The sequence below is a fragment of the Oryctolagus cuniculus genome, chromosome 9 (assembly GCF_964237555.1).
Source record: "Oryctolagus cuniculus chromosome 9, mOryCun1.1, whole genome shotgun sequence".
NCBI lineage: Eukaryota > Metazoa > Chordata > Mammalia > Lagomorpha > Leporidae > Oryctolagus > Oryctolagus cuniculus.
Genome location: NC_091440.1, coordinates 95,038,342 through 95,063,610, shown reverse-complemented (window position 1 = coordinate 95,063,610; position 25,269 = coordinate 95,038,342). Strand labels below are relative to the sequence as shown.

At 46.0% G+C, this 25,269-nt stretch overlaps 1 protein-coding gene and 1 long non-coding RNA gene across 8 annotated transcripts in view; one reads left to right on the top strand and one right to left on the bottom strand.

The window, feature by feature from the left end:
• Positions 1–14,288, bottom strand: part of LOC127492129 (uncharacterized) — a 65,176-nt gene extending 50,888 nt beyond the window's left edge. Inside the window, exons 1-3 of one of the 4 annotated variants that reach the window (XR_007921219.2) lie at positions 14,151–14,285; positions 5,095–5,231; positions 1,703–1,842 (exon numbers count right to left, since the gene is read on the bottom strand). This is a non-coding gene — a long non-coding RNA (uncharacterized lncRNA). Of the gene's footprint in view, positions 1–1,702; positions 1,843–3,475; positions 5,072–5,094; positions 5,232–14,150 lie in introns of those variants that run through there. The other 3 variants (XR_011378924.1, XR_011378923.1, XR_011378922.1) reach the window with 3 other exon arrangements.
• Positions 14,289–14,552: 264 nt separating this feature from the next.
• Positions 14,553–25,269, top strand: part of SPATA13 (spermatogenesis associated 13) — a 371,963-nt gene continuing 361,246 nt past the window's right edge. For all 4 annotated transcript variants that reach the window (XM_070049162.1, XM_070049160.1, XM_051850708.2 and 1 more), the window contains exon 1: positions 14,553–14,711. In XM_070049162.1, coding sequence (XP_069905263.1) covers positions 14,700–14,711 — 12 coding nt within the window. In that variant the 5' untranslated portion in view covers positions 14,553–14,699. The remainder of the gene's footprint in view (positions 14,712–25,269) is intronic.

Sequence of the window (25,269 nt, the reverse complement as noted above, 5' to 3'; positions counted from 1 at the left end):
AGAGAGTCAGAGAGAGAGAGAGAGAGAGAGAGAGAGAGAGAGACTTGTTTCCCCAAATGCTCAACAGCATAACCAGGGCTAGGTCAGGCTGAAGCCAGAGTTAGGGACTCCATTTGGGTTTCCCACATGAGTGTCAGGAATCCAAGCATTTGAGCCATCACCAGCTGCCTTCCATGATACACATTAGCAGGCAGCTGGACCAGGACTCCAACCAGCTCTTTCATATGGGATGTGAGGGTCCCAGGTGGCTGCTTTACCCACTGAGCAACAATGTTTGTCTGTTCTACAAACTTTTTGAAGGGTCCAGAGCACTGAACAATAGTGATCATGCTGGGTATGCAGATCATGCTGGTATGCTGGGTACGTGCTCAATGTTGGCCTTGCCTCTTTCTTACTGGTTAAAGGGAAATAGTGCTGGGTCAGGGTGGGGGGTAGATGGAGGGTACAGTTTTCTGGCAGCACACTGGGCTGCTCTGGAAAGGCTGCGTTATGAGCTGAGAAGGCGGCTTTGCAGGGTGTGGGCTGAGAGGATGCCCGCCCTGAGATGACTGAGGATCCGGGAGAGTTGGGAAGACCGGGTGGTGCGTGGAGCCACAAGCAGAGCACCCAGGCTATGCATAGAGGTGCTCCATTTACTTCCACAGCAGCCTCAGCCTGAACCCCAGGGAGAAAGTCCTCCTCAATAGGCTTCAAATCTTCCATGTTCTGACCTCGATCCTTGCCATGGGGTCTTAGTCTTGGACTGCTAATGGTTTTGCTTGTTTTACTGCTTTCAGAGATGATGGTCCTTACATAGAGATGGCCTTTACCATACTGCCAGCTCCTCAAGGTGACAGTGGTCATGAAATCATGTTTACTCTCCGCTGTTCAATGACATTCACCTCAGACTGATGCCTTCCCTTCTTCCCACCTCCCTGGGGTCCTCAGCCTCCACTCTATGGCCCCCTCCTTAGGCCCTGTGCAAGCCCCTCCCCTGTATTCAACATCTGCCTCACCACTTACATCATCAAAGCACCTCACAACAAAATCAACCATTCCTCAGTGGACCTTCAACTGTAGCAACTTGTATTCTTTTTCATGTTTATTTATTTGTTTTTATCTATTGAAAGGAGAGAGGGGGGAGGTTGGGAAGGGAGGAGGGAGAGGGAGGGAGAGAGAGAGAGAGAGAGCGCTCAAACTCCATTAGGATCTCCTAAGTGAATGGAAGGGGCCCAAGTGTTTGGGCCATTACTTGCTGCCCCCCCCCCCCAATGCATTAGGAGGAAGCTGGATTGGAAGCAGAGGAGCTAGGACTGAAATCACTAGTCCAATATGGGATGCAGGCATCCCAAGTGTAACTGGGTACAGGGTGATATAAAAATTACAAAAGTTGGTTCTTGCCATGATCAAATATAAGGTGGTAACTTCCCACAGTATATAGCCATATTCTCATTAATTCTAGCCAAATGATGTTTCTCAGGCCACTTTTATAAATCTAATGACTTAGCTTCAAGGCTTAGTCATTGGGTTTCCATTTTGATCATGTCCTGAGAACACTTTAATCCTTATCTCCATTTCTCCTACAGGCAGCCAGAGCAGAGCAATCCTGCAGAGAAAGGGTTAACCTCTCCACCTAGCAGCCTTCTCAAGGACTGAGCAGCAATTCTATAACAAGCTTGGCTGACCAGATATCTTATCCAAATAACGTTTTGTAGCTACTTACTTGTATAGAATATCCTGCTATGTCCTCTTCATGATAAAGTCAAGCCAAAAACCAAGTTTCCCAGGGAACTGTGCTGTTGTCCGAGAGTCCGAGATACTGTTATCAAATCGACTTCAGCATTGCTGTGGCAGCTCAGTCTCCTCAAGAAACAAAGACCATCCTCACTAAGCAGGACAGTAGCTTTTGAGACTGAGAAGTGTTACCTCTTCATGCACGAATACATTAGCTCTTCAGTTCCTTTACCTTCAAACCTGCGCTCAGTATCAAGATTCAGCACCAGGGACAGGGACCAAGGTTTTGGTAACACAAGCGGTGACTTGACCCAATCATCCTCCCCGCTATTTGTGTTCTCCCCAAATTCCCATCTACACATTAACCAATGTGGTGGAATGAGAAGGCCATGTCAAGATGGTTGCTGGCAAGTGAGTGTCAGTTACTCAGGAATGGCTTGGGAAACCACCTGGCAATGGAGTCTGCCTGGCAACAGGTTGTGATTGGTTAGGGCATAAACCGCCCCTTGACCGGAATGACTGCCTCTGCTACATAAGCTGCTATACCAACTGAAATAAACGAGTCTGTGGGCTGCTAGCCTCAGGACCGCTTTCACCCGGCTCCCAGGGTCCGTGTGGTGACTGCACCTCTTGCCCCCACCACGATCCTCTTCTCAGAAGGAATCCAGAACAACAAACCAAAGCTGTTATTTGTATCACAATGGCATTGTTGGCTTTAAATGAGAATGTGCCACAGTAGTCTTCAAGTTGTGTCTTGGGGGAGGGAGTGAGCATTTGATGTAGTGGTTAAGACCCTTTTGAAATCCTACATCCCCTCCTGGAGTTTGATTGGTTTGATTTCTAGCTCCTCTCTTGATTTCAGCTTTCTGCTAAAGCATACTCTGGGAGGAAATAGGTTATGGCTCAAGTACTTGAGTCCCTGCCACTCACATGAGTCCTGGACTGAATTCCTGTCTCCTGGCCTCAGCCTGGCCCAGAACCGGCTGTATTTAGGGGGAATGAACCAGCATATGGAAGCTCTGTCTATCTATCTGACTGGTTGGCTTTCTCTTACCCTCTCTCTTTCTCTCTGCCTTGCAAATAAATAAAATTTTTAAAATATAAGTAAATAGAAGCAATAGTGATATGTTTAAATCATGTCCTTTGAAGCCACATTTAAACAATAGTTAAGTTTACAGGAATTCAATGTATACATGTTATCTTCCATTGTACCTTAATGTCCTTATGGATCCTGTTCTGTTTTTTACTCTCCAGGTGCCCAGCATCTTACCTCATACATGGATAATAGATAGTTGCTGAGCGGAAAAATGTTCTCTGCTTGACCAATATGCAGTCAGCAGCCTCTCCCAAGCCTGTTTTTCTCTTTAAGATTTATTCATTCATTTATTTGAAAGGCAGAGTTTCAGTGAGACAGAGAGATCTTCCATCCCCTGGTTCTGCCCCTAAATGGTCACAAAGGCCAGTGCCAGGCTAGGCTAAGGCCAGGAGTCTGGAACTCCATCCAGGTCTCCCATGGGAGTGGTAGGGACCCAAGCACTTGGGCCATCTTCTGCTGCTCTCCCAGGTGCATTAGCAGGAAGCTTACTCAGAAATGAAGCAGCTTGGGCTCAAACTGATGCTCATTTGGGATGCGGTGTCACAGCAAGGTTTAAATCCTAGTGCCACAATGCCAACCCCACCACTGAGCCTCTTTTTGATTAGGCCTCCTCTTTGGGCAAAATCTTTGTCTTGCCTAGCATACTTGTAGCAAGAATCTGCTCACCCTTGACATCTAATCACGCTGGCTGGCCTTCAGCAGGAAGCCTGTGAAGTCAGATGAACAGGAGTCCCCTACCCTTGAACTCCTCTTGGCAATTTTGTGCTTCCTGATCCTCTTCCTGTGGTTGCTGCCTGGAAATCCCCATATTCAGAGTTGAGCCCAATCTCTCATCCATTGACACCTGTTGTAAAAGTCCTGAATAAAAGGCCTTGCATAATTTTTAGTGGTAAATACCTGAATGCATGAACAGGAGTCAAAATGAGGGATAACAGTTTGATACCACTTCAACAATGACAGAGCAATGTGCACAGCTGGCTACAACTAATGCTTGATGGGGAGGAATCTGACTTACTCTCATGGGCTTAGGAAGAGGCAAATTTACTACAAAACCTTGATTTCAATTTCCCTTCTCCTCCCTCTATAGCTATCTGGTCAACCGCAGGCCAGGAGGTTTATTTGTATGCAGCAGCAGATTGAGAGAGGATTCTGGGTTGGGGTCATCAGGCTTGATGCTGGCAGTTAATAAGGCTGTCAGCTTGTGTCAGTTTTGTTTAAATGCCTATTTCTCTGAGGTACACACTGAAAATGATAGAAGGTGACTTTAATTAGGGTCCCAAGGTGAAACGCTAGTTTGATGCTTAGAAGAATTTACTGCTGTAGACATGAGTCTCTACCACCCACCTTCTTCATTTTCTTTCATGTAATTCAAGGCCAAGTGACACATGAGAGAAATTCATGGAAATAATATTACATTTGGAAATAGAGGAATATTTTGAAGTAAATATTTGTGTCTGTACTACTTGGATTGAAAAACTTCCCACATAATTAGCCCAATTTTCTGGTGTTGTTTAATTGGGACCCAGGAAGGGGATAGCATGTATTTATGTGTATTTCAAATGCACAAGAAATTTTTTATCCAAATTAGTTAACTGGAGGGTAATACAAAAACTGAGAACAGGGTTAGCCATAGTGGTACCTGAATTAAACCTTATGGACAGCAATATCTAATAAAGTGATGTGTCTATAACAAGATTCTTTTCCTTAATTTTTAAAAATTTATTTGAAGGAGACAGAGAAATTCTTCTATCCTCTAGTCTGCCCCCGAAATGCCCACAACAGCTGAAGCTGAGCCAAGTTGAAGTCAGGAGCCAGAAACTTAGGGGTGACAGGGACCCAACTATTTGAACCATCACCTTTTGCCTCACAGGGTGCACATTAGCAGGAAGCTGGAATCAGAAACAGAGCCAGGACTCAAACTCAGGTACTCCAATATGGGATGCAAGCATCCAAAGTGATGTATTAACCACTGTGCCAAATGCCCACCCTTACAATGAAATTCTTAAATCTCCAGAGCAGAGAACAAATGTTGTACTATAAGAGAGTACTTCAAAAATTCATGGATAATGTTATTAAAAGATAAGTTATTTTGGTGCAAAGAATGTTTAAATCTGTTCAGTTTTTTTCATAATACACATTTTTCCATAGACTTTTTGAAGATCCTTCATATGCATGGATTCTAACTTCTTTTTGCACCAAAATAAAATTATATTTTAAAGATTTATTTATATGAAAGGCAGAGTTAGAGAGGGTTAGAGAGAGCTTCCATCTGCTGGTTCACTCACCAAATGGCTGCAGCAGCCAGGTCGAGGCCAGGCCAAGTTCAGGAGCCAGGAATTCCATCTGGGTCCCTCTCATGGGTGGCAGGAGCCCATGCACTTCAGCCAACTTCTGCAGCTGTCCCAAGTTCATAAGCAGGAAGCTGGATGGGAAGTGGAGCAGCCAGGACTCAGCCACTGCTCTTCTATGGGATGCTAGACTTGCAAATGGCAGCTTAACCCACTGTGCCATGACACCAGCCCCAAATTTATCTTTTAATTACACTTTCCATGAGCTCCTCAGGTCAGTGAGAGGCATGACTAGTGATCAGTCAGGCTTTGTGAAATGACTGCTTGGGAAGGAGTAGTAGGGTCCATCACCCCTTCTGGCGTCCTGAGGCATGGGGCTGTGCCCCCTCCACCCCCGCACTGCCAATTCACTAGGGCCAGGCTTCCCCCCACTCTCACCTTTTCCTCTTCTTCTACTTCAGTCTTTTGCTCTTTGAATGGAGGTTGATACTAAACCCAGAAGCACTATCTAAATGTGTTCAAAGACAAATTCATGACCAACATCAGACCTGTTTCTCAATGCATTCTTAAAGTTAGTTTTGATGGGCGAGGGGGAAACTTGTACCCAGAAAACACTTATAAGAGTCTGGGGTTGATCACAGTCCCCAATGACACAATTCCAAATATTGACATCCCCAAAGATCCAGTTGCAATATGGAATGATTAAAATGCCAAATGTTGAAATTCTGATAGCTAAAATTAAAAAATTACAGTTTTGGGAGCCATCATTGTGGCACAGTGAGTTAAGCCACTGCCTGTAATGCTGGCATCCCATATGGGCACCAGTTTGAGTTCTGGCTGCTCTATTTCTTATCCATCTCCCTGTTAATGCACCTGGGAAAGCAGCAGAAGATGGCTCAAGTCCCTGGGCCCCTGCCACCCAAGTGGGAGACCCAGATAGAGTTATAGGTTCCTGGCTTCCACCTGGCCTAGCCCTGGCTATTATGGCCATTTGGGGAGTGAATCAGTTAGTGAAAAATATATCTCTCTCTGTCTCTCTCTCTCTGGAACTCTGCCTTTCAAATAAATAAATACATACATACATCTTTAAAAACAATCCTACAATTTCCATGGGGAATAAGGGCTAATATTTGGGATAAAATCTTTCAGGATGATGACTGGCACCACAGCAATTTATCTGAGTAAATTTTTATTATGTACTTTGTCATAAAGACAAAAATCTTAACAAAAGAAGTCACTTAAAATGTATTCTTCAACTGACATGAGAAACTTAAATCACTATGTTTGTATTTACGATGCACACTGATGTGAATTTATGGGAATAGAAAATCTGAAGAAAATGAAGTAGGTAATTTATGAAAGCATTTTACTGCTGTAACGTTAATGTGCAGGCCAGTTCTTATATTTTACAACCCTTTTGCAACCTGCAATTCTTCTTTATGGGTTCATCATGGATTGTGATGATGTATTTATCTTTGTGATGGCATTAGTCTGACCCTTTTCTTTCCTCTGAACTATAGTCTCCATGAAGGAGGATGCCTCATCTTTGCTCATTTCTTCATTTTATTCCTAATAACAAATCCTGACTTTCTGGTAGAATCTCGAATGAATATTTTATATGTGGATTTGAATAGATTTTTTTGGTAATGTGTACATTACTAACATGTCAGCACTATGCTATGTATTTTATTTTTGTATCATTTCCAGTACTGGAAGTATAAATTGTTTAAGGATTTCTAGTTCGTTTTATGAATTTTTTGCAAATTAGATTTTTAAAAATATTTATTTATTTAGACAGGCAGAGTGGACAGTGAGAGAGAGACAGAGAGAAAGGTCTTCCTTTTCCGTTGGTTCACCCTCCAATGGCTGCTGCGGCTGGCGCACTGCGCTGATCTGAAGCCAGGAGTCAGGTGCTTCTCCTGGTCTCCCATGCAGGTGCAGGGCCCAAGGACTTGGGCCATCCTCCACTGCACTCCTGGGCCACAGCAGAGAGCTGGACTGGAAGAGGGACAACCGGGACAGAATCTGGTGCCCTGACCGGGACTAGAACCTGGTGTGCCGGCGCCATAGGCGGAGGATTAGCCTAGTGAGCCGAGGCACCCGCCAGCAAATTAGATTTTAAGAAACAGCATTATCATGACACTGACTTGGGTGTAATTTTTGTGCATCTACATAAGGATGTTGAGACTTCCTCAATAAATGAAAAGATGTCTTTTTGTACATCTGCACTTGGGAAAGATAAGACTTTTCCAGTTCTCAGTTCTTTGGGAACTGCATATGTAGTGGGAACTCAAGGCAAATTTTTTTTAAAAAAAAAGATAATTTTTTTGAAAGAAGAGTTAGAGAAAGAGAAAGAGACAGGAGAGATCTTCCACATGCTGGTTCACTCTCTAAATGGCCACAACAACCAGGCGAAAGCCAGGAGCCTGGAGCTTCTTCTGGGTATCCTAATTGGGTGGCAAGGGCCCAAACACTCAGGCTATCTTGTGCTGCTTTCCCAGTCTCATTAGCAGCAAACTGGTTTGGAAATGGAGCAACTGGGATACAAACTGGTACCCATATGGAATACTGGCATCACAGGCAGCTACACCACTACACCACAATATTTGTCCAGTTAATGGCAATTTTTGATCAGTTTTCTCAAAAGACATACATTTTCTGTTGTGGTATTTCAAATGATCACAAAATTATTTTTTTTTAAATTAAAAAAATTTATTTATTTGAAAGAGTTATGCAGAGGCAGAGAGAGAGAGAGAGAGAGAGAGAGAGAGAGGTCTTTTTTTTTTTTTTTAATTTTTGACAGGCAGAGTTAGACAGTGAGAGAGAGAGACAGAGAGAAAGGTCTTCCTTTTCTGTTGGTTCACCCCCCAATGGCCGCTGCGGCCAGCGCACTGTGCTGATCCGAAGCCAGAAGCCAGAAGCCAGGTGCTTCCTCCTGGTCTCCCATGTGGGTGCAGGGCCCAAGGACTTGGGCCATCCTCCACTGCACTCCCGGGCCACAGCAGAGAGCTGGATTGGAAGAGGGGCAGCTGGGACAGGATCCGGCGCCCCGACCAGGACTAGAACCTCGTGTGCTGGCACCACAGGCGGAGGATTAACCAAGTGAGCCACAGCACTGGCCGAGAGAGAGGTCTTCCATCTGCTGTTTACTTCCCAAATGGCTGCAACGGCCGGAGCTGGACTGATCTGAAACCAGGAGCTTCTTCTGGGTCTCCCCTGCAGGTACAAGGGCCCAAGGATTTGCGCCATCTTCTACTGCTTTCCCAGGCCATAGCAAAGAACTGGATTGGAAGTGGAGTAGCCAGGACTCAAACCGGCACCCATATGGAATGCCGGCACTGCTGTGGCGGCTTTACTCACTACGTTACAACACCGGCCCCAGATGATCACAATTATAAAGTTGGATGCAGGCTGGCGCTGCGGCTCACTAGGCTAATCCTCTGCCTTGCGGCGCCAGCACACTGGGTTCTAGTCCCGGTCAGGGCGCCGGATTCTGTCCTGGTTGCCCCTCTTCCAGGCCAGCTCTCTGCTATGGCCAGGGAGTGCAGTGGAGGATGGCCCAAGTCCTTGGGCCCTGTACCCCATGGGAGACCAGGAGAAGCACCTGGCTCCTGGCTTCGGATCAGCACGATGCGCCGGCCGCTGCGGCCATTGGAGGGTGAACCAACGGAAAAGGAAGACCTTTCTCTCTGTCTCTCTCTCACTGTCCACTCTGCCTGTCAAAAAAATAAAAAATAAAAATAAATAAAGCTGGGTGCACAAAATCACCAACCATTGTGATATGCATTTATACATTTCACTTTTGACCTGATTGTGAATATTTTTATATGCTCATTAATACACTATACACACATGACTTTTGTTAGTATACTTCAGTGATTATTCCTGCAAAATTGTGTTTCCATTGATTATTTTACTTTGTAAAATGGCCTGCGAAGTAAAATGCTGTTTTTGTTTGTCACATAATGCCACCCTTTGCCCTTAAAAACAATACATCCTTACATGAAACACACCATTTAAAAATTTCAAATGTACAGGATCCGTGCTGCGGCATAGTAGGCTAAGTTTCTGCCTGCAGCGCCAACATCCCATATGGGTGCCAGTTTGTGTCCCGGCTGCTCCTCTTCTAATCCAGCTTTCTGCATATACCCTGGGAAAGCAGTAGAAGGTGGCCCAAGTGCTCTGACCCTTCCAACCATGTCGAACACCTGGAAGAAGGTCCTGGCTCTTAGCTTCAGATCAGCTCAGCCATTTGTGGAATGAACAAGCAGATGGAAGACCTCTTGTAACTCTGCCTCTCAAATAAATAAAATATTTTTAAAAGATTTCAACTGCACTAAAGATTAATTTTTATTTGATTACATTGCTTTCAAAATTAGTCCTAAGAGGGTCTTTATGCACATAAACGTGTGAATTTACTTAAATACAAATATGTAAATGTCTGCTAGTCTTTCCGCCATCATTTCCCCCGTCTCTTGCTTTCCTTGTCTGCCTATTTTGAATTCTTTCTTGCTACTGAGTGGAATGTATGTATAATCGTCATCTAAAACTTTCCCGTACCAAAGCATGATTTCAATAAAATAAGCATATTTATGAAAATGTGATGACAATGAGTATTAGCACTTCCAAACAATTGCAAGTACAAATGAGTTCTGATATGCTCAGGATAAAATTATGCACCTTGAATAAAATCTCCCAGAGGACTCAGAATGGGTCTTTCTAGACTTGAGCTACTGATGTGGATTCTAGAAAAAAAAGGCAGCAGATTCCATCCTTTCTCAATCCAAGGGGAACCTCAGAGACTAATGCTGGGGTCTGCACAAGTCCAGCCTCCAAACTGTTCTTCCCCTTCTTTTCAGGGCCTACAGTTTCATTGTTCCTGGTTCTCCAAGGCGTCCATGCTCAGCTACTGTTATGCATTGTACAGTATATTCCATAGAATGAGACTGCTCTAAAAATTGCCTTCGGAACCTTGGAATATTTTAATGATTGCTCCTTCTGAGTTCTCATTCAGGAAGACCTAAAGGCCTTAGAACCTGGCCGTGTCTATATAAAGACATCTAGAGGCTTCTGTCTGGGTTTTTGCATTTGGGAAGTGGCAGGGTGGGTGGAGCTGTTGTGTGGGGCTGGAACCTCCATAGGGCAAGGACTTTCTGCTAGACAACTGGCCAGGACCTTCTCGGGAGTAAGTTTGCTGTGAGAGAGGGTGGGATGAGAAGGAGGTGGCACTGGGGAAGGCCCTCCTCAGCACTTGTTTCCAACACTGGCTCCAGCTCTGGGGAGAAGTATATCTCTTCCTGCACAATCGGGAGGCCAAGGCCAAGGAGGCAGGTGGCTCCACACAGCTCTTCTCTTCTCTGTGTCCCTGCAGTAACCAAGAGACACACCGGGCCTGAGCCCAGGAGCTAGAGGACATACTCCCTCTTCATTTTGTGTAAGAGAAAAATGAAGTGCTTGCTACTAGTCCATGACCAAAGACTCAGAAAACAATGGGTTTCATTGTTTTTTGTTTTTAAGATTTTAAAAAAATTTTTGAAAGGCAGAGTTACACAGAGAGAGAGAGAGAGAGAGTCACGGCCTCTGGACTGAGCCAGGCTGAAGCCAGGAGCCTGAAATTCCATCTGGGTCTCTCATGTTAGGGGACAGGGACCAAAGCACTTGGACCATCTTCTGCTGCTTTCCCTGGTGCATTAACAGGGAGTTTGATTGGAAATGGAGTTGGTGCTCATATCAGATGCTAGTGCTGCAGGTGGCAGCTTAACCCACTGTGCTACAACGCCAGCCCCAAATGCTCTGAAGAGAGTTGCTGTTGCCAAAAGTTGCAGATGCCCTGAAGAAGGGTGGTAAGAAACAGCAAGGTGCTGGGACAGAGGCCTGTGGATCCTAGTCCCTGTGCAATATGTGGCATGTCATTGACCTCAGATCTGTAAACGGCTCTCCTGGTAGTTTCCATGGTGAGATAACATAGGCAGAGGGCCAACTCTGTCTCATAGACATTAAACTCCCTCTCTACAGCCTTTTGTAGGAAAGAATTACAGGTGAGTAGTGAGCTTAGAAAGCAAAGTTAGTCCCCATAATCCAGTCACCAAAACTGTCAAAGAATCCTGCCCTGTGGCTGCCTTCCAGAATACCTGATGATGGTGATGGCATAGAGGTTAAGTCCCTGCTTGGGATGCCCTCATCCCATGTCAGAAGGCCTGGGTCTGGCTCTGGTCTCCAGCCCAGCTTCCTGTTGGTGCACACCTGGTGCATACTCTGGGACACAGCAGGTGATGGCTGAAGTAGTTAGGTTCCTGCCAGGCATACAGGAAACCTCGGTTGAGTTCCTGGCTAGTTGGCAGTTTCCAGCTGTTGGGGGGCAATTCAGGGGTGAGCTGGTAGATCTCTCTCATCTTTGTCTCAGTCTACTTCTGAAAGTCTCTCTGCTTATCAAATAAAATTGAGAGAGATGATTGCAACAGCCAGTACTGTGATTTTTGTATATTATCTCATTTAGCATTCCCAGCAACCCTGGGGTAGGAATTAGCACCCATGTTGATATCTCAGAAGACTAGGCTGAGAACCACCCAGCCAAGGTCATTGGAGCCTAAGCTCACATCAGCACTCACAACTGATCACTGAGCCACAAGTGGGTTGCTCTGGGCCTCCCTGTGCGCATAACAGACACTACAACTTTTCCTGTCCAATCTCAACACAGCTGCAATATGTAACCCAGTTCCTCTGTTTGATGAGGGAAAAGAAACCCAGGTGGACACCACACACCTAAGGTCACACGACCAAAGGCTGTACAATGGGACTTAAAACCCAGTTAGAAAATCTGGACTTGGTCCAATAGATTCCACCAGGGAGATCACGGCTCCTCTACATCCTTGGGGCTTCATGCACTTGCCATGTTAAATGTGATAGCATTTAACTTTCTTTGTGATAGTGATTACTGACTTTTTGTTTGTGGTCTGCTCCTAACTAGAAGGGAAGTGCCATGGGGTGTTGCTCTGCTCTTTGTCACCCCAGCACCAACATTTCCTGGCACCTCTAAGGATTTGTCCAATGAATGGATTTGTCTAGTCCATAAGGCTAACCCCTGTGAGCGTGAGGGAGGTTCACCTCTCTGGTTAATACATTTGTATCTTGGTAGGGACATTTCTGTAGGACTTTTCTTAAAAGATTTATTTATTTATTTATTTGAAAGGCAGAGATACAGAGAGTGGGGAGGGAGAGAAACTAAGAGAGATCTTCCATCTGCTGGTTCACTCCCCAAATGGTTGCAACGGCCAGACCTGGGCCTATCCAAAGCTAGGAGCCAGGAGCTTCCTCTGGGTCTCCCATGTGGGTGGCAGGGGCCCAAGCACTTGGGCCATCTTCTGCTGCTTTCCCAGGCACATTAGCAGAGAGCTGGATTGGAAATGGAACAGCTGAGACTGGGACCAGCATGCCCATATGGGATGCCAGCACCAGCACTGCAGGTGGTGGCTTTACCCACTATGCCATAGTGCCGGCCCCTCTGTAGGACTTTAATACAGTGGGAACCATGGTGGGTTGTTTGTAGAGTGTTGGATAGAAGCATCTTTGCAGCCCTGCAGATCGCCGTCTCAGGTGAACCGCAGGTGACAGTATGCAACTGCATTACACGGTGTCACCTAGCGATGTCTTTAATGTGGGAGTTTTCACGGAGGGGAAAGAACCCATCCTGGATGAGCACATTCTGTGGGAGCACGTGTTACAATTGGGGGGCCTGGCTCAGGGCAGCAGCTGCCTGTGCTTTTCAGTCAGGCTCACCTGGTTCCCTCCGTGAACTTCCTTAGGCCTGTCGTTTTTTGTACACCAGTTTCTTGTTATTTTTTAAACATGAGTTTCCAGTAGCAGCTTGACTGTTTAAAAACCTCAATCCTGGGTTACTTGGGAATGGTGGAGGGCAGGATCACATTAAAAATTAAAATTCAACTGAATTATAGAATTCAATAGGGGAGTAGGCATTTGGCGTGGGGGGTTAAGGTGCCGAAGGCCCACATCAGAGTGTCTGGGTGTAATTTCTGGCTCCAGCTCCTAACCGCAGCATCCTGCTAATGCAGACTTCAGTCGGCAGTGGTGACGGCTCCAGCAGGTGGGTCCCTCTGCTCCACTTTCCATCCAGCTCTCTGCTATGGCCTAGGAGAGCAGTAGAAGATGGCCCAAGTCCTTGTGCCCCTGCCTGTGTGGGAAGACCTAGAGGAAGCTCCTGGTTCCTGGCTTTGGATCGGCTCAGCTTTAGCTGTTGCAGCCATTTGGGGAGTGAACCAGAAGATGGAAGACTTCTCTTTCTGCCTCTCCTTCTTTCTCTGTGTAACTCTTTCAAATAAACAAATAAATCTTTTCTTTTTTTTGGACAGGCAGAGTTAGACAGTGAGAGAGAGAGACAGAGAGAAAGGTCTTCCTTTGCCGTTGGTTCACCCTCCAATGGCCGCCGCTGATCAGAAGGCAGGAGCCAGGTGCTTATCCTGGTCTCCCATGCAGGTGCAGGGCCCAAGCACTTGGGCCATCCTCCACTGCACTCCCGGGCCATAGCAGAGAGCTGGCCTGGAAGAGAGGCAACCGGGACAGAATCCGGCACCCCGACGGGCAAGGGACTGGGTATAGCACAGTGGGTTAAGCAGATGCATGTTACAGGCACTGATTCCGTCCTGGCTGCTCTGTTTCCCTTCTAGCTCCCTAACGTGCCTGGGAAGCCCAAGTACTTGGCTTTCTGAGGTTCCTGCCTCCCCTGTTGGGAGACCAGGATGGAATCCTGGCTTTGGCCTGGCCCAGCCTTGGCTGTTGCAGCCATTTGGGGAGTGAACCAGTGGATGGAAGATTCTCTCTCTCTCTGTCTTCCTCTGTCATTCTGCCTTTCAAATAAAACAAATAAACTTTTTAAACCTCTCTTATTTAAGTCTAATACTGTAATCAAAACCATAGAGGTTGGTCAGGACTTGTTTGAAATTTTCTTTGCGCAATCGGACCTTAAGACACGGTGCGTGTGCGTGCGTGCGTGCGTGCGTGGGAGTTCTCACCGCCTGAAGCTGGGGAAGACACCATACCCAGGAATCTGAAGTTCGCTGGCGTCAAGACTCTTCTCTTAGCCTTGTTTCCCAGTTCTTCTCTGCTGGCTCAACCCTAGGCGACGCCAAAGAGTTGCAAAGCGACTCCGCCTTCTCATGAATATGGAACAGCAAGGGGGCTGGGAGGCAGTCCGAGAGAACACCCTGAAGAAACTAGCCTTGTCTGCCCGGCCGCCGCCGCCGCCTGCCCCGCGTCCTTCGAACAGCAACAAACAGCAGTAAGGGCCCGGGTCTCGCCAGCCGCTCTGGCCGCGAAGCCGCTCCTCGCCTGGGGCCGGTGGCGTCCGAACGGCACTCCTGAGCCACGTTACGCTCCGGCCGGAAAGCGGCGGCCCGAGGGACTTAGCACCGCGCCACCCGGGGCCAGGAGGTCCCCGCCTTTGAGGTGCACATGAGGAGCTCTCCGAGCTGTCGGAACTGCGTGCGCCCAGGGCTGAGCGCCGGGTCCGCCGCGCCGTGACTCTCCTCCGGCGGGCTGTGCGCGGGGTTGTCCCGTCCCCCCAGGACCGCGCTGCGAACGTGAGAGGAATGCTGGGCAAGGTCAGTGGTGTCCACGCGCTGCCGCCGGTCACCCTTCCTGCACGTCTGCAGCAAGGACACCTAAGCAGCGCGTGGCCGAAATCCTAGGTTCGCGGCTCGGCGGCTGCGGGTCAGAGAAGGAACCGAGGAGCCGGCGGCGCGAGCGTTTGAAAAGTGGCGGCGCCCCAGCAGGTGCCGAGGCAGAGCGCGCGGACCAACACAAAGCCGGCGTGGCGGCGCGGCCGCGTAGCCCTGGCAACGGGGGCGGGGCCGAGCGCGGCGTGCCGGGGTTGCCAGGCGACCGAGGGCGCGCGGGCGCGGGGGTGGGGCTGGCGTTCGGTGGCCGGCGGTTTCCTCAAGCGCAGCCGGGTGTTAGCAAGCGGCTTGTCCCTTGTTTAGAGATTAGGGCGTCCCCGCTACCGCCTCGTTGCCGCCATGATGCTCTGCTTTCTGGAAAAGTATTTGGATTACCGTCTGTCGGGAGAGATGGAAAAGAAAGCAGCCTTTTCTAAAGTTAGGAAAAAGAGATACTCCACTTCCTTGTTTTCAAGGCAGCGTTTGCTGACAGGCCATTCCTTAATTATCAGAAAAATTACAAAGCCGTGTTTGCATCCGTGAATACAAATTGGTCTTAAGCTGTCCCACGTATTTACCGAATTTTTGGAAAAGTATATACAGCGAGTAGCAGGCATTGTACAATAAGCCACACAGTTGCGTTAGAGTGTTTAACATGTGCTTTTCACAAGGGTGGGAGAATTCACTGGGAATTCTGTTACATGTAAATATGCCAGCCTGTTTGCTTCAGCCGCAATCTACAGGGAAAAGATGACAAGGACTTTGAATTATCTTTTCCAGTGCAATGATTGGTGGCCATTATAATATTCACTGCCCCCTTACCCAACCCGCTTTTTCTTTTTCTTTTCCTATAACTAAAGACAACTTTTGGTGTTTTTTAAGATGACATCTTAAAAAACTTAGTTATTTTTAATTTACTTGAGAGAAAGATCTTCTATCTGTAGGTTCACTCCCCAAATGCCCACAATGGCCCGGGTTGGGCCAGGCCAAAGCCAGGAGTCTGGACCAGCCCAAGTTTCCTGTAAGAGTGACAGGGACCCAAGTCTTTGAATCATCACCTGTTGCCTTCCAGAACAGAGTAGCTGGCCCTCAGGTATGGGACGAGGGTGTCCCAAGGAGCGACTTAACTACTGTGTGTAATGCCTTCTCCTCTTTTGGTGTTTGTAATTTGTTTTTCCAGAGTTAGTGTTTTACAAAGACATTGATGAAACATTACCAGTTAGTGCTTTCTATTTTTAAAATTTAGCTATTTATTTGAAAGGGAGTAACAAAGAGGGAGAAAGAGAGAGAGAGAATCTTCCATTCTCTAGTTCACTCCCCTAATGCCTGCAACAGCTGGAGCTGGGACAGGCTGAAGCCAAGAACCAGGAACTCCATCTTGGTCTCCTGTGTGGGTGGCAGGAACACCAACTACTTGGACCATCATTTGCTGCCTTCCAGGTACCTTAGCAGGAATCTGGATCAGAAGCATGAGGTAGCCAGGATTCAACTCAAGCACTCAGCAATGGGATCTCCCATCTGCTAGTTCACTCCCTAAATGGCTGTAAAAGCAGAGCTGGACCAGGTCAAACCCAGGAGCCTGGAACAGATCTCCCACGTAGTCAGTAAAGACCCAAGTACTTGAATCATCATCTGCTGACTTCCACAGTACATCTTGGCAGGAAGCTGGATTGGAAGCAGAGTAGCCTGAACACAAACCAGGAATGCTGATATGGGATCGAGGTGTCCCAGGCATTGACAACTGCTGCACCAAATGCCCATCATATTATTTTACTATTATTTTTCCATATGTGAGGAAACAGAAATTCAGGGAAGCTGAGTGACTTGGTCAGGGTCATCCAGAAAGGGAGAAACACACCTTCTGATGAGGTCAGTCAGTTCTGTGTTGTACTGTTACAAACCAGACACCTTTGTGAGCTTTGGCGGACTGGGTCTCTTATCAGACCTAGGGTGCTGGGTGCTGATGGCTCCTTTCCCTCTCACCTTCCCAAAGTTCCAGCTCTGGCTGGGAAGAATGTGAAGGAACTTCTTTTGAAAGACAAGTAAAGGGACTGAGCATCCGCCTGAGGTGCCAGTTCGTGTCCTGGCTGCTCCTCTTCTGATCCAGCTCTGCTGTGGCCCAGGAAGGCAGTGGAAGATGGCCAAAGTCCTTGGGCCCCTGCACCTGCGTGGGAGACTTAGAGGAAGCTCCTGGCTCCTGGTTTTGGATCAGCCCAGCCCTGGCTGTTGCGGCCATTTTGGGGAGTGAACCAGCAGATGGAAGACGTCTCTCCATCTCTCTGTAACTGCTTCTCAAATAAATAAATATTTAACCAAAAAAAAAAAAAAAAACCAACAACAACAAAACAAAAGAAAAGACAAATAAAGAAAGAGGAGGCCAGCAGACAGGAGGAATTGGAGCAGGGCTCAGTGGAGCCAAAGAAAACAAATCAGGAGAGAATGAAGTTGATTTAAAAAAAAAGCTGATGTTCAAAAACAGGAATGATGGAAGAGGCCAAGTGGATTAGTCAGCTGCAGTTGCCCTAACACAGCTCCTGGTGTGGGGGCTTAAATAGCAGGTTGTTATTGTTTAACACTTTGGGAGGGCTGGAAATCCAAGACCAAGGATTGACCTGGGAGGGCTGGAAATCCAAGACCAAGGATTGACCGTGTTGGTTCCTTCTGAGGCTTCTCTCTCAATGACCGCCTTCTCCCTAGTCCTCGAGAGGCTGTCCCTTGGTGTTCCCTGTCTCCTAATCTCTTATAAGAACACCAGTCATCATGAACAGCAGCGCCCACCCTGATGACCTCATTTTATCTCCATTACCCTTTTAGAGGCTCTGTCTCCACAAGCAGTCACATTCTGAGATGCGGGGGGTTGAGATTTGAATGTGAACATTGAGCCCATAATAGAGAATAAGGAAGGTCGCGGTGGTCTACGACTTTGAAGACAAGATCTGTTCACTTGTTTCAATTGCTTTGTTGTTCCTATTAATATTTTCTCCTAGCACATTAAACGGTTGAATGAATTGTGGCCATTTTTTACATCCGTATATTCCACTGGATGTATATTTTTAAAATGGATATCTGGAAGTGAATTCTATAATTAACTTGCTTCTTATATTTCGCTCTCACCTTTTCAAACCTTGTCACTTTTTGACATGGAAGATGAAACTGATGACAGTCCTATTTCCAGCCAGGCCTCACCTGTCCTTCTGCCTTTTTGGCACTGTGGGGTGATTTGCTGCGTAGTCACTGCCTGTGCAGTGTGAGAAGTCTGATAGAAATGGAAGTGTTGTGCCCTAGGCACCACGAAGCACACATTTTACAAGCATCACAGCCATGAGGATGAGCGAGGGCAGTCTCTACCCGGATGGCGTTTTCCAGGCTTGCTTATCATGAGCTATGTTTGGCAGTGTTTCTGACTAGGAAAGGTAGCTCTAAGACTTGGAAGGTTTTCTCTGAGGCGTTGAGTAACAAGCTTATAATTGGAATGTGTTAAACAAATATTCAAATTGTTAAAATATGTGACCATAAAGTAGCAGGGCCTGGAGAGAAGGCAGCAAGTCTGTGGCCAGTGTTTGGCCCTTGGCTGGACTGCACAGAACCTGCTTAGTCAGGGTAAGAATCAATACTTTGTTTCACGATGGCCAAAGAATAAGGTTCTAGAGACTTCCATGATAAAAGTTTATATATCAACAAACTTTGAATCTCAAAATGCTTGAGTTTGTCTCCTTAACTTCCTTTGAGACTTCATATCTGCCTGCAGAAAAGATGAAGTGGTCTACTCTTTTTCATTTCACATCTTACCATTTGCTGAGAGGTTTAAGATGCCACTTCATGGCCCTTCCTGCAAGCTGAATTCAAATTCTGCCCATGGTTTTAGACATTGATTTTTACTTCAGTCTCACAAAGCCTACTCTCCACCATCTTGAATTGTGGATTTTTAATTTTTGTTTTTGTGGCCATTCCTCTTTGCTTCTAAGTAAAAGGCCTTGGACTCTATTCTGAAAGGTCCCCACTGAGGAATGTGGGGCCCATCCATTTGGTGGGCTTTTTTTTCCCCCAAAGAATCTCAAAAGTTTTCAAAATGTGCTCTTTGGACATAATCCAACAGCTCCCCTGGATGGGTGGAATCAGAAACAGGCTCTGTGGGAGCAGCTATTGTGATACCAGCCAGAAAAGAATGCTTAGTTCTTAGAGCAGCACATACTTAATTAGTGCAGGGATTGGTGCCAGCACCTGGAGTTTGAGAAGTCAGTTTTGGGGTTAGTGCAAATCCCTGAACGGCAGAATGCTAGCTTGCTCCTTTGGAGCTGAGCCAGACGTTTGTCTAAGAGGTCAGTTTTGCAGATCAGCTGGCACACGTGGAAGTGTGGGTTGGCTGTTCAGTAGCTGCTTCTCAAACACCTTTTAATTAAATTCTCACCTCATTGCACGCCCCTGAGATGAAGGAATGGAAGAACCAAATGCAAATGGAGAAAGAGCGGGGAAAACTGACTGCTCCTGACTGTTGAGGACTTCACACTGCTCATGTCCATGAGCTGCTGGAGAAGGTGATGGCATTGGAGTGGCTTGCAGGTTCTCTTACACTCGGCATGGATTTGTCAATCACTTACAATGCCAGGAGTACTTTAAGAAGTTCATGGGGAAATGGGATTAAGAGGTATGTGTATTCTGGTTCAAGAAAGCAATTGGAAATCCACACTTCGTTTCTTCATAATACCAGTTTCCATGAATTTTTTGAAGATCATGCATGCATGCGAATTTTCAATATTTTTCCTCCACCAAAATAAACTTAGCTCTTAATTCTACTTTCCCACCAACTTTTTGAAGACACTTCTTACTCTCTGTGCCAACAGGGGCTTGAGTAGATACATCATGGATGCTCTCCTTGTGTAGTTTGTCATCAGATTCGTGGTAGATGGATATGAACACAGAAATGCACAGTGAAAGACCAAGTCCAGTACATACTCCCTGAGATGCCCCAGTGTCCTGGAGCAAGCCAAGGCACCACATCCCCCTCGGTGATGAGGCTGCTTTCCTGATGTCGGCCCCCTGCATGTTTTCATGACCCCAGTGCCCCCAGACCAGGCCCTGTCCTGCTTTTCAGTGCAGCATCCTACCTGATCCAGTGAGGATGGGTCAAGAAATCTTACTTCTGCCTCTGTGAACCAAGGTGAAGCAGACTGTAGGATTGGAAGTCTTTACCTTCCTGAAGGAATTCCTCCATCTGAAGGAAATAAAGGAAGGGGCTTGTCTGAGGGAGCAGAAGAGAAAGAGTCCTTTTTACTCTCTTTCTGCATTTCTGATAATAGCTATGAATCGCTGGAAAACCACAAAAAGATGCGTGTTTATTTTTAGGACAGAGGATGTTTAGGTAACAAAATAACCTGTACTGTGTTGAGGAGGACAGCAAGGCAGAGAGGAGAAAAATACTGGTCTGAAATTCCAGAATGTGGAACAGATGTTTTAGTTATTTGTGTCCCACATTAGGGTAACCAGGTTCTGTTGCCCAACTCCAGCTTCCTGCTAATGCCGACCCCGAGAGGCAGTGGTGATAGCTCAAGTGATTGTGTCCCTGCCACATACATGGGAGACCTGGACTGAGGTCCAGACTCCCAGCCTCAGCCTGAGCCAGGACTTCTGTGAGAGTGAACCAGCGAATGGCAGCCGTCAAGTATCTGCCTCTTTCAAATAAAAAAATAGAGTAACCTCAGATGGCTACAAAAGACAGGGCAACAGCCAATTGCCTATATCGTGAGACTGATGGAGGGAAATACACAGTGACCAGGAAACCTGTTCTGGAATTTGGGAGTATCTCCTGGGAGTAGCTCAGTTAATCCATGGAGTTCCAATCTCACCTAGAGGGATCCCCAGAAGGTTGTATCTTGTCTCTTATTCCATCCTTCCTGGTGTTTCTAGATGGACAGATAAACTCCGTTCTGGGATGTTAGGTTTGCAGGTTGTGTGTGTGTGTGTGTGTGTGTGCGCTACTGTCTCATGAGCATATATCAGGTATTTGGAGTTAGCCTATTCATTGTCTATCTTGTTTTTAAGGAAAATGTATGCCAATTTCCAAAGAAGTGAAATATATTTTTGCTTCACAAAGCCTTGGTAACTTGAAGATGAAACCAACTGAGAGTTTTATTTGGTTGGCATAGACTGGAGAGGACTATATGCAAGTCTTGTCTCTAGCACAAATTAACATATGCTTAGCAAGCCAAATTCCTGGAGATTTAGATGTGTTATCTGCAAAAGGAGAGATTTGATTAGTTTGATTTGATTAGGTCCCACAGTGTTTTGGAATTCTATTCTTTCTAAAAACCAGACTGAAATAGAACATGCCTTCTCTAAAAATCTCAATGTTTCTCAAATCTCAATGTCTTTGCCTTTGATTGATGAGCCGTCTGTGCTCCCCATGAAGCTGTAAGGATCAGGGTTATCTCCCTGTTGGCTTGCACGAGACTGAGGAAGTCTCCGGACATTTTCAGAGGAGAGGATTTCTCAGATTTTCTTCGTTTGTTCTCTTGGCCCTTGCCTAGCTCACGTAGAGTTGTCTTCAGATGCCGCTGACTTTAGTGTCTTGTGAGCTTTTTTCGGTCTTGAGAAATGAGGACTGTATAGCAAATCAGGTTGGCACAAGAGTGTGCTCATCTCTCCAGGCAGGTTTTGGTGTGGCTGCGTTCTGTCTCAAGTTGAATATCACAAGATGACCCCTGGCTGTGGTTTGAATATGTCCACCGAATTTCATGTATTGAAAACTTAAGCCCCAAATTCACGGCTTGATGGTATTTGGAAATGGGAGCATCCGAGGCAATTAGGATTGTAGGTCATAAGGGTAGAACCCCATGTTGGCATTTATGGCCTTGCAAGAAGAGAAAAAGAGATCTGAGGGGACACATACTTGCTCTGTCTCACCATGTGGAGCCCTCTGCCATGTTATGATACAATTGGAACATCCTCACCAAAGTCCAGTGCTGTGCACTTGGACTTCCCAGCCTCCAGAACCCAGAGCTAAGTAAATAAATCACTGTTCTGTGTCAGTGACTTGTTCTCAGGTAATTTAGGAAAGCATCAGAAAACAATGGCCATCTCTGACCCAAATGCCTATAGCTTCCTTTGATTGGAAACAGAGCAGCATTCCCTTGTACAATGAATCACAAACATACATAAAGTAACACACAATTATCCATCACTTAAAATTATACATAAATCTTGAAAGGTTCTGAATTGGAGTATTTGGATTTATATTAGAAATGAACTAGGGGGTTGAACTAGTTGAAACTTAACTGAACTTGTTAGTAAAATGAAACATTCATTTTTGAAAGCAGTTCTCTTAGCTTACAGAATGCATAATCTTAGGATCTTGTTGATCAAATACCTTTTAATGGCTATTTCTCTATTTACACATTAAATGTAGTGGTGTAGAATATTTTTTTCATGTTCAGCTCTCAGAATATATTTATCATTTGGAGCCCCACTACTTGTAAGTACTCACATTTTTAGTGAGATGAAAGGTGTGAAAATCATCAGTTCCCCTGGTTGTGGGAACATATCCTTTAGAGAAAAGTTAAAGGTTGTTATAGTCATTGCTGTTAGCACTGGAGTCTGCCCAGATAAATCATTTTTCCGATGTTTATGTTTAGCCAACTCAGGTCACCACATTAAGCATTTTTTTTTCTCTAAAAGACTTGATTTGGCCAGTGAGAATTTGATGATGCCAAATTAAGAGATGAAGATCCCGGAAAGTTTGGTATCTTGTTTAGCATTTCTAAGTGGCATAAGCACATTCACATTGTCTTGTGGCCCTCACCACCATTCATTTCCCAGAACTTTTCATTTGCAAAACGGTAATTCCATGTCTACTAAACGCTAACTCCAAGCTTCCTCCCCCCAGCCCCTGGCACCCACCATTCTACTTCCTGTCTCTAGGGAATTTGACTACTCCAGGTGTTTCATATGAGTGGGATCACTCATTGTCTTTCTGTGTCTAGCTAATTTCACTTAGTGTAAGTCCTCAAGTTTATACATGTTGCAGTGCCTGTCAATTCTTTTTTTTTTTTTTTTTTTTTTGACAGGCAGAGTTAGACAAAGAGAGAGACAGAGAGAAAGGTCTTCCTTCCGTTGGTTCACTCCCCAAATGGCCACCACGGCTGGCGCACTGTGCCGATCCAAAGCCAGGAACCAGGTGCTTCCTCCTGGTCTCCCATGCGGGTGCAGGGCCCAAGCACTTGGGCCATCCTCCACTGCCTTCCCGGGCCATAGCAGAGAGCTGGACCAGAAGTGGAGCAGCTGGGATTTGACCTGCGCTCATAAGGGATTCGGCACTTTAAGAGGTGGTCTCACCTGCTATGCCACAGCACTAGCTCCAAACAAAAGAAATACAATAGCCCCAGGACATTTTTTAATGGGTGAATAACATTCCATTGTATGAAAATACTGCATTATGTTTATCCATTCATCTGTTGATGGACATTTGGGTTATTTCTACATTTTTTCATAGTTTTTTTAAAAGATACATATTATTCATTTGAAAGGCAGAGTTGGACAGAGGGAGAGAGAGAGAGAGAGAGAGAGAGTGAGAGAGTTTGTCCGTATGCTGGTTCACTCTCCGCATGGCCACAGTGGGACAGGCTGAAGCCAGGAGCTAGATAGAACTCTGTCTAGGTCTCCCACATGGGTCGCAGAGACCCAAGTACTTGGTTCATCTTCTGCTGCTTTTTCAGGTATGTTAACAGGAAGTCAGAAATAGAGCAGCCGGGACTCACAAGAGATGCTGGTTTTGCAGGTGGCAGCTTAACCTGCTGCTCCACAGTGCTGTCCCCTTTTCATAGTTTTAATTGCCTATGTAGTGCTCTGTTCTACAGTTACAACACATGTATGATGTAAGCCAGTTCCTTGTTGATGGGCTTTCAGATTTTTTCCGTACTTCAGTGAATAAGTATGATCTTAAACCATGTCATCACATATATGCAAATATATTTGTTAGTCAAATTTCTTGATATGGATTTGCTGAAAGAGTGTTTGGGGCATGCCACATTTGGGGATGTTGCTAAATTGCCATCTCTGGTGATTATGTCGATTTCTGCCTCCTGTTTCCCTATCCTTCATTAATACAGTATATTGACCAATTCCTCCACCCTTGCTCATCTCATGGCAGAAAATATGTCTGAGGATAGATTTAATCTATATTTCTCTCACTTGGAGTGAACTCTGAGTGTTCTGGGGCCATTATATTTCTTTCGCTGTGACTAACCATTCATTTCCTGTAATCATTTCTCAGTTGGGCTACTGGGTTTTCCCCCTCCCTCTTCTTTAAATTGGCTCTTGCTGAAAAATGTGCTTTTGTTTGGCATCCTTAACACAGCCTGTGGGAGTCTTTTGGAGCTCGCCTGTGAAACGGGAGCTTTGTCTGAGAATAGTCAAACCTGCTTTCAACACCATTGATCAAGTCCTGGCTCAGTGACAGTCCATTTTCTTAAGGGGCTGGTCTGATGTGGGGAGGTTTACTGAAGTGATTAGATTCAGAAGAAGAAAGGATGTCTTTGTGAGACTATTATAAAAATTTCTATTCTGTTGGATGTCTAAGTCCAAGATAGCAAACACGGTACGAACTAAAAACAAATCCCAAAGTAGAATATCATGAAATTTTGTTTTGCTAAGCCGATATAGCTATGTCCTGGAAACCTCAGTCAGTGTGGCCTGCTCTGAACGTGTCCTTTGACCCACAGCGCAGCTCCCCAGTTCCTAAAGTTGCTGTCTTGACTTGCCACCATCTCTCTCCATTGTTCCCCACATGCACTGTGTCACTGCTGGGGTCTGAATTCTGTGCTCCCCCCACATTCATATGCTGAACCCTAACCCCCAAGAGGATGGTGTGAGAGGCGGGCCTTTGGGGTGATGAGCTCATGAGAACAGAGACCTCATGAGTGGGGTCAATGTCCTTTTGGAAGAGGTCCTAGAAAGCTGCTTTGCCCCTGCCAGCCTGAGAGGTCACAGCAAGATGGCGCCAGCTGAGACCCAAAAGCTCACAGACCTTAAACCTACCAAAGCCTTGATCTTGGTCTTTCCAGCCTCTTGAACTCTGAAACATGCATCTCTATTGTTCATCAGCCTCCCAGTTGATGGTATTTTGCTGTAGCTGCCTGAACAGATGACGACAGTTCTGTTTACTAACCCTCCTCCCAGTGTCCCTGCACCCCATTACTGCTGACTCGTCCAGACCCCCCACCCAAGTGCTTCTGGATTAGTTCAATCACCTCTAACCCATCCTTTGCCTCCAGACCGGTTCATTTTAATGCTTCTCTGATCTGTCACCAAGAGCAGTTTATAAAATGCAAATTGGATCATTACATCTCTGATCAAATGGCCCCGTTTCCTTGGGCTAAAACTTAAACTCCCTGACATAGCCACTGAGGCCAGCATGCCCTGGACACACTTACACTGTTTCATTGCTTACCACTCCTCCTATACCCAGCTGTTCCCATAGCGACCTTTCAATTCCTGAAACAGGGTGTGCAGT